The sequence below is a fragment of the Gopherus flavomarginatus genome, chromosome 3 (assembly GCF_025201925.1).
Source record: "Gopherus flavomarginatus isolate rGopFla2 chromosome 3, rGopFla2.mat.asm, whole genome shotgun sequence".
NCBI classification, from domain to species: Eukaryota; Metazoa; Chordata; order Testudines; family Testudinidae; genus Gopherus; species Gopherus flavomarginatus.
In genome coordinates, this window is record NC_066619.1 from 259417470 (window position 1) to 259429510 (window position 12041).

Below are 12041 nucleotides of genomic sequence, written 5' to 3' on the forward strand. Positions count from 1 at the left end.
CTACCTTCTCCTCCCATTAGAACAAAGGATGAGGGTGAAATGCTGCCAGGACCACTGTGGGAGGAAGAAAAGAACCTTCCCCTAGATGAGGGAGAGGATGAAAAGTTACTGTGGGGGGAAGCAGCAGAGAGACTGTTTCAGTTAGGAGTCATGGATGTGGAGCAGCTTGCTCCTGTTCTTTGCCTCCATCCTCCCACTCCCCAGATTGCAATGGGCAATTGGTTGTTCTTGATGGAGTGGCCATGGGGATCAAATGTGGGTTCTGGGGGTTGGTGGGTGAGACTTGCTGTAAGGATGGAGATTTGCATGGGGAGGATTAGTTGTATGGGAGGAGTGGATTTCTGGCTAGGTGATTGGATCAGTCTGGAGGGTTGCTCTGGAGTGTGAAAAGGAGGGTTATTGTGTGATCGGGGGAAATTTGGCTGTTGGAAGGTAGATGAGGCATTGGTCAGGCTAGAGGAGAGGATGAGTGAGTTGGGTGGAACTGAGGAGAAGTCAGATTGTAATCTAGGGACCTTATTCTTTCCCTCTCCTTCTATATATCCATAGAGGCATTTGCGAGGAGTATCTTGGAGGTGGGGGCCGGATGGGAGGAAGAGAAGACACCTGCTTGGGTTGGAAAGAGCCAAGAGATTTCCAATTAGGGGTTTGGAAATGTAGCATGGTTGTAAATTGCACACATCACAGGAATAAGAATTCATATTTGAATACCATTATTAATTAGATTAGGTAATATATTCTATAATAAAATGTGGGAGAATGGTAAGACCCTGGGGACTGAGGATTGGGAGACCTGGGATCTATTTCCCATTGTGGACTGTGTGACAATGGGCAAGTCATTTCAGACCTGATCTGCAGAAGCACTGAGCACCCACAGCTCCAGAGGTCAGTGAGAGATGTCAGTAGTCAACACCCCTGAAAATCAGCCCCCCAGAGCCTGATTCATCAAAGTGCCAAGCACCCACAACTCACAGTAAAACTGCAGGACTGGACATAAGAACAGCCCTACTGGGTCAGACCAATGGTCCATCTAGCCTAGGGTGACCAGATGTCCCGATTTTTATAGGGACTGTCCCGATTTTTGGGTCTTTTTCCTTATATAGGCTCCTATTATCCCCTACCTCATCCTGATTTTTCACATTTGCTGTCTGGTCACCCTAATCTAGCCCAGTATCCTGTCTTCCAACAGCTGCCAATGCCAGAGGGAATGAAAAGAACAGGCAATCACGGAGTGATCCATCGCCTGTCATCCACTCTCAGCTTCTGGCAGTCATAGGCTAAGGATGCTCAGACCATGAGGTTGCATCTCTAACCATCTTGGCTAATAGCCATTGATGGACCTATCCGCCATGAACTTATCTGAGTTGAAAAAAAGAACTCTAGTTTTGGCCTTCACGACATCCCCTGGCAACATTTTCCACAGGTCAATTTGTGCATTTTGTGAAGTACATCCTTAAGTTTTAACCCCCGCTGCCTATTAATTTCATTGGGTGACCCCTGATTCTTGTGTTATATGAAGCAGTAAATAACACTCTTACTGACTTTCTCCTCACCAGTCATTTTATAGACCTCTATCATATGCCCTTTTAATCATCTCTCTTCCAAGCTGAAAAATCCCAGTCTTTTAATCTTGCCTCATACAAAAGCTGTTCCGTACATGTAATAGTTTTTGTTGCCCTTCACTTTTCCAATTTTAATAAATCTTTTTTGAGTTGGGGTGATCAGAACTGTACGCAGTATTCAAGGTTATGGATTTATATAGTGGCATTATGATATTGGCTGTCTTATTACCTATCCCTTTCCTAATGGTTCTTAACATCGTTAGCTTTTTTGACTGCCCCTGCGCATTGAGCAGTTATTTTTCAGAGAACTCTATCCATTTCTGTTGGCCCAGTGGGAGATATTACCTCATCCACCTTGCCTCTCTAATATCCTGGGACCAACATGGCTACAGCAGCACTGCAAACTAGGAGTGTCAGCATTTATAATTCACCACCTGTAGACAAGGCCCCAAAATCTGATACGAAGATCTGTAAATGTCACAAGTGGTCCCACTGCCATGAATAAGGTTTGTAGGATGGGGTTCCCAGCCCTGGTTAGCACTTACTGTAAAGAAACCACAGGTTTCTTTTTGTCTCTAAATGCAGAATTCCAAAATCCTTTCTTGCTTTCTAAAATCTCAGAATATTGTCTTTTGCTAATGTAAGCCTAGTGCACTGAAAGTCTTCTCCTTTAAAAATCTGTACAGCTGGCTCACTTAGCTCTTTTTAAAATCCAAATTCCATTGAAATCCTTTTTCTCTTTTAATGACTGTCACCTAATTTTGTTTGGCTCTGTTTACTGTTGTTTCTTCTTCGAGTGATTGCTCACATCCATTCCAGTTAGGTGTGCGCGCCGTGCGTGCACGTTCGTCGGAAACTTTTTACCCTAGCAACTCCAGTGGGCCGGCAGGTCGCCCCCTGGAGTGGCGCCGCCATGGCGCCCAATATATATCTCTGCCGGCCCACCCGCTCCTCAGTTCCTTCTTACCGCCGTGTCGGTCATTGGAACTGTGGAGCGCGGCATAGCTGTCCTCCACGTCCCTAGCTCTCCTTGTTCTCTATCGTTATCTCTAGCACTATTGTAGTTGTTAATTAGATTGTTAAGTGTAGATAGTAGTAGTTAAGTAGTTTGTAAATAGTTCTTCGCCGGGGGCTTAGCCCTTCCCGGCACCCGGCACCGGGCTCATGCCTGGTTCGCCGGGCTTCAAGCAGTGTGCGGCCTGCAAGAAGCCCATGCCTACCAGCGATCCCCACGACGCGTGCCTGAAGTGCCTGGGGGAATCGCACAGATCCGACAAGTGCCGCATCTGCAAGGCTTTTAAGCCAAGGACAAAGAAGGAGAGGGATCAAAGGCTCCGGACTCTCCTTATGGAGGCGGCACTTGACCCGGCGGCTTCGCAGGCCGTGATCTCGGCGCCGGCACCGGATCGCACCGGCACCGAGAAGACTCCCCGGCACCGACCTTCTCCGGCACCGGGGACAGAGCCTAGGCCGTCGAAGTCTATTACTCCGGCCAGGCAGACCCGACTGGAGCGCCTGGCCACAACATCGGCCGCGGCGCCGCCGGCACCGTCGACTCCGGGCCCGGCGGGTCCGTCGAGTCCGGTGCCGCCAAGCTCCCCCATGACATCTGGGGTTGAGATAGTGGTGCCATCCACACCAGAGACCTTCGCCTCGGCACGGGACCTCATAGCCATGACTGAGCCCACTCAGCTGCCACCCCCGGTACCTCCGGTGCGGGTCGTGTCCAGAGGCAAGCCTATGATGTCGGCACCGTCTCGGGACTCACGTTCTCGATCCAGGTCCCGACGCCACGGTCGCTCCAGATCCCGCTGCCGCTCGCAGTCCCGGCACCGCTCCCCTCAGCGGTACCGGTCGCACTCGCGGCGCCGGTCGACATCAAGACGATCGCGGTCGGTCTCCAGCCGCCGATACCGGCACCGCGATTCCAGGAGCCGATCCAGACATCATTCGCCGCACCGGTCGACCTCCCGGCACCGAGCTGGTGGCAGGTCCCGGTCCCGGTCGACCTCCCGGCACCGAGCTGGTGGCAGGTCCCGATCCCGGCACCGAAGCGGCGCCCGGTACCGGTCCAGATCCCGGCACCGATATGACTCCCGGCACCGGTCCCCGGCACCGAGAAGATCGTCCGTGCCGGCCCGCGCAGACCCTTACCATCCAGGGTCCGCCCCGCCATGGCCCTCTAGACAGCCGTCCGTATCTTCGCTAACGGACAGTGGGTATGCGCTGGGCACCGACCGGCAGGCGGCGCTGTTCAGCGATCCGCCACAGCAGGACCAAGGCCCGCAACAATGGGGATTCTGGACACCCTGGGCATATCATCAGGCCCAGGGCCCCCAACAGCTCCCTGCTAGGCCGGCGACTGCGGAGCGCAGGGCACCTGAAGCCTCGTTGTCTCGCCCCCCTCCCTCCCCGGATGGGGAGGAAGGGTCCAAGCATCAAGACTCCGCTTTGGCTCCTGAGGTAGAGGCGAGGGCCGAAGGAGACCCGCCGTTAGACACTCTCTTGCCGGGGGTCTCCTCATCCTCCTCCCCGGATGAAGCGGTGGCTGGGACCTCCTCCAACAGCCCCCCCCCGCTGGACCTCAGGGCGCACCAGGACCTCCTCAGGCGAGTAGCTCAAAATCTGAGTCTGCAAGCCGAGGAGGTCTCGGAGATAGAGGATCCAATTGTGACCATCCTCTCGGCAGACGCTCCCACCAGAGTCGCCCTGCCGTTCGTACGAACCATCCAGGCCAACGCCAACACCATCTGGCAGTCTCCGGCCTCCATTCCTCCCACTGCGAAGGGCGTCGAGAGGAAGTACATGGCTCCTTCTAAGGGCTACGAGTACCTCCACGTGCACCCGACTCCGTGTTCCCTGGTGGTCCAATCGGTAAACGATAAAGAGCGTCACGGCCAGGAGGCTCCAGCCCCCAAATCCAGGGAGGCCAGGCGGATGGACCTCCTCGGCCGTAAGGTGTACTCGGCTGGGGCGCTGCAGCTCAGGGTCTCCAACCAGCAGGCCCTGCTGAGCAGATACGCCTTCAACTCCTGGGTGGCAGCAGATAAATTCAAGGAGCTGCTGCCACAAGATGCTCGCCAAGAGTTTACGGCCATCTTGGAGGAAGGCAAGAAGGTCGCACGCACGTCCTTGCAAGCCTCTTTGGACGCTGCGGACTCGGCTGCCCGTACCCTCGCGTCGGGGGTAACAATGCGTCGCCTCTCCTGGCTGCAGGTTTCTGGCCTTCCGCCGGAGCTCCAGCACACTATACAGGACCTTCCTTTCGAAGGCCAAGGCTTATTCTCGGACAAGACAGACCCCAGACTCAAGAGTCTGAAAGACAACCGAGTTATCATGCGGTCACTCGGGATGCACACACCAGTGACGCAACGTAGACCCTTCCGGCCGCAGCAACAACAACAACAGCGCAGGCCGTATTCCCAGTTCCGCCAGCGGCAGGACCTTAACAGGCGCCGCGGCAGGAACGGAAGGCGCAGGCACTCGGGGAACCAAGGGGGGCAGAACCAAGGCTCCTCTAAGCCCCCGCCTGGACCTAAGCCTTCATTTTGAAGGTGCGCCCGAGGGCGCAGTAACAGTTTCCCCAATGGATCCTTCCCCCCCGTTTTCCAACCGCCTTTCGTTTTTCCTCCCAGCGTGGTCCCTAATAACATCAGACCGCTGGGTCTTACGCACGGTGCAGTCGGGATACCGCCTGCAGTTTGTTTCATTTCCTCCTCCCCGCCCCCCTTCCTCGTCCCTCTTCAGGGACCCCTCTCACGAGCAATTCCTTCGGCAGGAGGTGCAGACGCTTCTCGGCAAAGGAGCTATAGAGGCGGTGCCGGAGAACGAGAAAGGCAAGGGGTTTTATTCCCGCTACTTCCTGATCCCCAAGGCCAAGGGGGGCCTCAGGCATATCCTCGACCTGCGAGAGCTCAACAAGTACCTGGTGAAGTTGAAGTTCCGCATGGTATCCTTGGGGACCATTATCCCATCCCTGGATCCGGGAGACTGGTACGCCGCCCTCGACATGCAGGACGCGTATTTTCACATTGCCATCTGGCCACGTCACAGACGTTTCCTTCGCTTCGTTGTGGGGTCTCTTCATTATCAATTTGCAGTCCTCCCATTTGGCTTGTCCACGGCCCCGAGGATGTTTACGAAATGCATGGCAGTTGTGGTGGCGCAGCTTCGGCGCAGTCGTATCCACGTGTTTCCGTATCTGGACGATTGGTTGATTCGGGGCACGTCGGAACAACAAGTCTGCAGCCATGTCCGCGTGATCACCGACATGTTCGCCACTCTGGGCCTCTTGGTAAACACAGACAAGTCCACCCTGGTTCCCACACAAAGGGTGGAATTCATCGGGGCCGTCCTGGACGCCACTGTAGGCAGGGCCTTGCTGCCATTGCAGCGGTTCCAGGCCTTGTCGGCGATCGTGCAACGGCTGCGGACAGACCCCTTAACGTCAGTGAGGACATGTCTAACCCTGTTAGGCCACATGGCGGCTTGTACTTTTGTGACCGACTACGCTCGGCTCCGCATGAGGCCTCTCCAGTTGTGGCTCATCAGTCATTACAAGCCGACAAGACAGCCGCTAGATATGTTAATCACAATCCCCCAGAGGGTATTAGATTCCCTCGGCTGGTGGCTAGACCAGTTGGTGTTATGTGCGGGTCTCCTCTTCCACCCACCTCAGCCCTCGGTGTCCCTAACAACGGATGCCTCAGATCTCGGCTGGGGGGCCCACCTAGGGACCCTGAGGACGCAGGGCCTGTGGTCCCAGGAGGAGGTGGGGCTACACATCAACATGCGGGAGTTGAGAGCGGTCCGTCTTGCTTGTCAAACGTTCTGTCATCAGCTTCAGGGTCGCTGTGTCGCGGTGTTCACCGACAACACGACGACCATGTATTATATCAACAAGCAGGGCGGCACCAGATCCTCCTCCCTGTGCCACGAGGCGATACGACTCTGGGACTTTTGTGTAGCCCACTCCATTCACCTCATGGCTTCCTTCCTCCCCGGAGTACGGAACACGCTGGCGGATCGATTGAGCAGATCCTTCCTGTCCCACGAGTGGTCCCTTCGCCCAGACGTCGCCCTCTCCATCTTCCGGAGGTGGGGTTATCCCCGTGTGGACCTCTTCGCGTCCAAGGGAAACAGGAAGTGCCAAGCGTTCTGCTCCTTTCAGGGCAGGGAGCCCGGGTCGATAGCGGATGCCTTCCTCATCCAGTGGTCGACCCACCTGTACTATGCGTTTCCCCCATTCCCTTTGGTCCACAGGGTCCTTCTGAAGGTGCGCAGGGACAGGGCTCACGTGATCATGGTAGCCCCGGCATGGCCCAGACAGCACTGGTACTCCATGCTGCTGGACCTGACCATAGCCGACCCAGTTCCCCTGCCCCTTCATCCGGACCTGATTACCCAGGAGCACGGGACCCTCTGTCACCCGGACCTGCAGTCGCTGCACCTAGCGGCGTGGCTCCTGCGTGGCTGACTGGCTCTGAGCTGCGCTGTTCCACGCCGGTGAGGGAGGTGCTCTTGGGCAGCAGGAAGCCGTCCACAAGAGCGACATATTTGGCCAAATGGAAGCGCTTCTCCTGTTGGTGCGTGGAGAGAAATCTCCGCCCTATTGGAGTTTCGGTAGCCGACGTCTTAGACTACATTTGGTCCCTCAAAGGGCAAGGTCTGGCCATATCGTCGTTGCGAGTCCACCTAGCAGCTATCTCCACCTTTCACCCGGGTGCGGATGGTCGCTCTGTTTTTTCTCACCCGACGGTGTCTAGATTCCTTAAGGGGCTGGAACGTTTATACCCTAACGTCCGTCCCCCTGCTCCAACCTGGGATCTTAACCTGGTGTTGTCCCGGCTCATGGGGCCCCCCTTTGAGCCGTTAGCTACTTGCTCCCTGCTTTACCTCTCTTGGAAGACGGCCTTTCTAGTAGCTATCACCTCAGCTAGACGGGTGTCGGAACTCCGGGCTCTTGTGGTAGACCCCCCATATACGGTCTTCCACAAGGACAAGGTGCAGCTGAGACCACACCCTGCTTTTCTCCCCAAGGTGGTCTCAGCCTTCCACGTCAACCAAGAGATATTCCTCCCGGTTTTTTTCCCGAAACCTCACTCCTCAGGCAGGGAGCAGCAGCTCCACTCGCTTGATGTCCGTAGGGCTCTCGCGTTCTACGTGGAGAGGACCAAGCCCTTCCGCAAATCCCCCCAGCTTTTCGTGGCAGTAGCGGACCGCATGAAAGGGCTTCCTATCTCCTCCCAGAGGTTGTCCTCTTGGGTAACGTCCTGCATCAGGACCTGCTATGACTTGGCCCATGTCCCTACGGGCCGTGTGACTGCGCATTCTACCAGGGCGCAGGCGTCGTCGCTGGCTTTCCTCGCCCGTGTGCCCATCCAGGAAATCTGTCGGGCAGCGACCTGGTCATCGGTCCACACCTTTGCTTCCCACTACGCCCTGGTCCAGCAGTCAAGAGAGGATGCGGCCTTCGGATCTGCAGTGCTCCATGCCGCGACTTCTCGCTCCGACCCCACCGCCTAGGTATGGCTTGGGATTCACCTAACTGGAATGGATGTGAGCAATCACTCGAAGAAGAAAAGACGGTTACTCACCTTTGTAACTGTTGTTCTTCGAGATGTGTTGCTCACATCCATTCCACACCCGCCCTCCTTCCCCACTGTCGGAGTAGCCGGCAAGAAGGAACCGAGGAGCGGGTGGGCCGGCAGAGATATATATTGGGCGCCATGGCGGCGCCACTCCAGGGGGCGACCTGCCGGCCCACTGGAGTTGCTAGGGTAAAAAGTTTCCGACGAACGTGCACGCGTGGCGCGCACACCTAACTGGAATGGATGTGAGCAACACATCTCGAAGAACAACAGTTACAAAGGTGAGTAACCGTCTTTTCTCTTGCTGAAACGTGCTATTTTTTCTGATTTGTCCAAAAAAACCCAACAACCTCTTGCAGCATCTAGGCACTTGTGCATCAGTTTAGAATTTCAGCTAAAAAATAACAAGGTCATTTCAAAGACAACTCCCAAAACAACAAATAAAACTCACTCAGGCTACACCTCCCTCAGGCAAAGGCCAGATGAGAGACGCTCTGTAACATGCCCTTTATCTCAACCAACTTGGCTTTCTAAGGACAAGTGGAACTTTAATTCCAGAGCCAAAGTCCCACCCACAGTTCCATTCTGGGAATGGGTAGTTTGAACATGGGAGCTTACATCACAACCATCAGGATAGTGCTTAGGGAAAGACTGTCTAATGCTCTGCTCCAGCACCTTTTCAAGTCAATGGGAGTCTATGCCCACTGATGTCAATGAAAAAAGACCCTCTGTGATGGGACTTTTTTAGGTCAAAGTCAACACCATGAATTTACTCAGTAACAGACTGGTAACCAATGCAGTCTGTTGAGCACAGATTGTCACATGCTCTACCACATGCATGGCTAGGTAGCTGGGCAGTTGTATTTGGAGTTTCTAGTCTTCAAAGGTAGCCTTATTTTGAACACGTTGCTGTATTTCCATTTGGAGGTGACAAGACACTTCTACAGTGCAACCTGAATGTGATAGGTTGCACCAGAAACTTATGAATTCTAGAGTACTGAGAATCCCAAAAGGATCCCCAGACTGCAAAGGTCATTAACCAAAAAGTCTCCCATCCCCTAACTAGAGGGAGCAGATTCTCCATACCCTCTGGATGGTTAAGTGTCTTCTTGCACCTACCAGTGGCACTTCTGTCATATCTAGATTGATGTTAAGTTGCTGACAGCCAAACCCCTATTTTGGGAATGCATTGGGAAAGGAAATACACTTAACCAATGCAAGCTAGACTTAGAGCTTATGTTATACTCATACTGCTGGGACTCCTGCCCAAAACCACCTCATTCTGTCCCAGCAGGCTCAGGCACATACAGAACAGGAAAGGTGACAACAGAACCTTTCAATACCAGGGCCTTTTGTATTAATAAGTGGTGCAAAGGTGTTAACCCAGTCAGTAGCCAGCATTAAACAGTGTTAAAGTCTGGGGCTTGTTATACAGAGACATCAGCTCACTTAGAACCATGGAAAACCCACATTAAACATTCTGTTAACTTTTTATTAAAGAAGGAAAAACAGTTAAAACACTTGAAATGTACAGTAGTGAGGTTTTCATATTAACAATATCCCTTGTTCCCTTTCTCTTCAGCTTGATTTTTTTTTTTTTAAGAAGGAAATCCTGCCCCCCACCCCCCCGTTTGATAGTCTCTTAGATGGTATCTCAGATGGTAGTAACTTCCTGTTGGGGAAAGAGAAGCTAGTTGAGATGGGCAGGAGGAGGAGGACTTGTGGCTGCTGCTGTTTAATCCCAGGTGGTGGTCAGGATTCAGCTGGACCAGTAGAGGTGGTGATATCATCTGGGTCCCTCTCTCAGGATCAGGATGACAAAGGCTTGGGGTCCCAGAAGATGGTGAGGGTGGCAACCATGATGGTGACGCTTATTCCAGTAGCCTCCTTCTGTTCTTCCTCTCAAAGACTTTCTTTAAGGACCCAAAAAGGGAGTGGTCAGTGGAACAGCCCACCACCTCATAAATGGTGGACAAAACAAGGCCAAGTTTCCAACACACGGATTTTGGTCCATTAATTTCCAGACACTTTCTTGTTTACCAAGCATGATCTCAACATATTCCTGGAGTTATATTAATCGTCCCCCTTCCCCCTTTTTTTTTTTTTTTTTGAACTAATTCAGTTTTTCTATCTAATAACTACTTGACCTACTTTTCATGGTTAATTCCCAAGCAGACAAAATTATAGGCCTAACTGTCACAACAGCCCTCTAGGCAGTGAACAAATGACCAGAACTATCTTCTGGCTTCTCTGAGTGAGAGGAACAGGGGCACTCTTGCTACTCTGTTCACCTCTTAGTGGTTAATTACCTGTTTGATTTTTCTTTTATTGCAAAGCACACTGATACTAGACAGATGTTAAGTACATTAATGAATGATGATGTAATAAGTAATGCATAACTAACAAGAATGTTGTATTGTTTCTCTTTGCAGGTAACTGTTCTGGTCCTTTTTGCCCTTGCGTTCCTAACATGTGTTGTATTTCTAGTAGTCTACAAGGTTTACAAGTATGATCATACCTGTCCAGAAGGATTCGTTTTCAAGGTAAAGCGCACAAATTTTGGAAAAATCGAAGAATATGCAAAATTGTCTCTGCTACTTTTTCCTTATCCTTGGGAAAGTTATGTTTATTTCCATAATTTAATTTTTTGTATAGAATAAGGCTTTCTCTCTCTCTCTCTCTCTTTCTGCATACTCACCACCTCACTTATCAACTATCCAATAAAGGAAAAATATATATTTATAGGAAAAAATCTTTGCTAATTAATGTAATTACATACACAGTGTTAAAGGGTAGGGAGGTAGCATGAAGATAATAGAGAATGAATTGACTAGGGAGGAAGGGGAAAAAGATTGGAACTGTAATAACAGTTCTCACAAGAGCATCGTGATGAATTTCTCTTTCTGGACATACAGCTGAGCAGTGTGATTTCTTTCACTTCTAAATTCACCACTATCACTGTCTGCCTCTTATTATACTGCTAGCTTTTAACAACATCCTTTCATTTCTTTCTATTAAACTACCTTTTTTCCATTAAATTCTTATTTAAAATAAATACATGATTTTGTGTTTAAGGCACTTGACTAGGCCCGTCAGGGCCTGTAACGTGGGTGGTTTGACCTAGTGGTCAGAGCCCAGGGTTGTGGTCAGGAGTCACAGCCAGAATTGGAGTGAGGAAGCAGGAACAGGACATGGTAACAGGCACAAGGGGTGGGAACCAGGCAAGGAAGCAGGAACTTGCTGTCATGGGCCTGGTCAGCAGCAGGCCTAGCAACTGGCTGCTAAAACAAGGGCTGTGGCAGGAACAGGACGCTTTATGCTAAGGTGTGTCCAATCAGCAGTCTACTGCTAGTGAGCTGATCCTGCTGAGCCAACAAGTTCAGCCTCTGTTTGTGGGAGTGTTAGCTACTTTCCCGGTGGCACAGATACCAAGGCATTCACTTAGCAACCCTGTCTCAGTTCAGGGCCTCAGGAGATCAGACTTCAGTTTCTGCCTTGGAGACTTCTTGTGACCTTAGGCAAGTCACTTGCTCTCTCTCTGCCTGTGTCTCCATTTTAAAATGGAGACAATAATACTTTTTCTCCTAACCTGTCCGTCTTTGTACAGTGCCTAGAATGATTATCTCAGTTGGGCTTGTTAAGTACTACTGTAATAAAGGCTATTTCTTCCAGGAAGACTTGTATCATATTCTCCTCAGCAGTAAACGCTCTACATCCTCCCTTACTTGAATTGCTGTTCCATGTCCTCTCGTCTATTTGTTCTCGTCTATGGCTGGAATAGCCAGCATGGATTTGTAAAGAACAAATCGTGTCAAACTAATCTGATAGCGTTCTTTGATAGGATAACGAGCCTTGTGGATAAGGGAGAAGCGGTGGATGTGATATACCT

The 12041-nt window shown here is 51.7% G+C and overlaps 2 protein-coding genes across 2 annotated transcripts in view; one reads left to right on the forward strand and one right to left on the reverse strand.

Annotated features, from left to right (window-relative positions):
* The window catches only part of NSG1 (neuronal vesicle trafficking associated 1), a 38950-nt gene that overhangs the window by 18525 nt on the left and 8384 nt on the right, over window positions 1–12041 (forward strand). The window contains exon 4 of the mRNA XM_050948100.1: window positions 10585–10695. Coding sequence (XP_050804057.1) covers window positions 10585–10695 — 111 coding nt within the window. The remainder of the gene's footprint in view (window positions 1–10584; window positions 10696–12041) is intronic.
* The window catches only part of STX18 (syntaxin 18), a 120588-nt gene continuing 118177 nt past the window's right edge, over window positions 9631–12041 (reverse strand). The window contains exon 12 of the mRNA XM_050947898.1: window positions 9631–10065. Within this exon, the coding sequence (XP_050803855.1) occupies window position 10065 (1 nt within the window). The 3' untranslated portion in view covers window positions 9631–10064. The remainder of the gene's footprint in view (window positions 10066–12041) is intronic.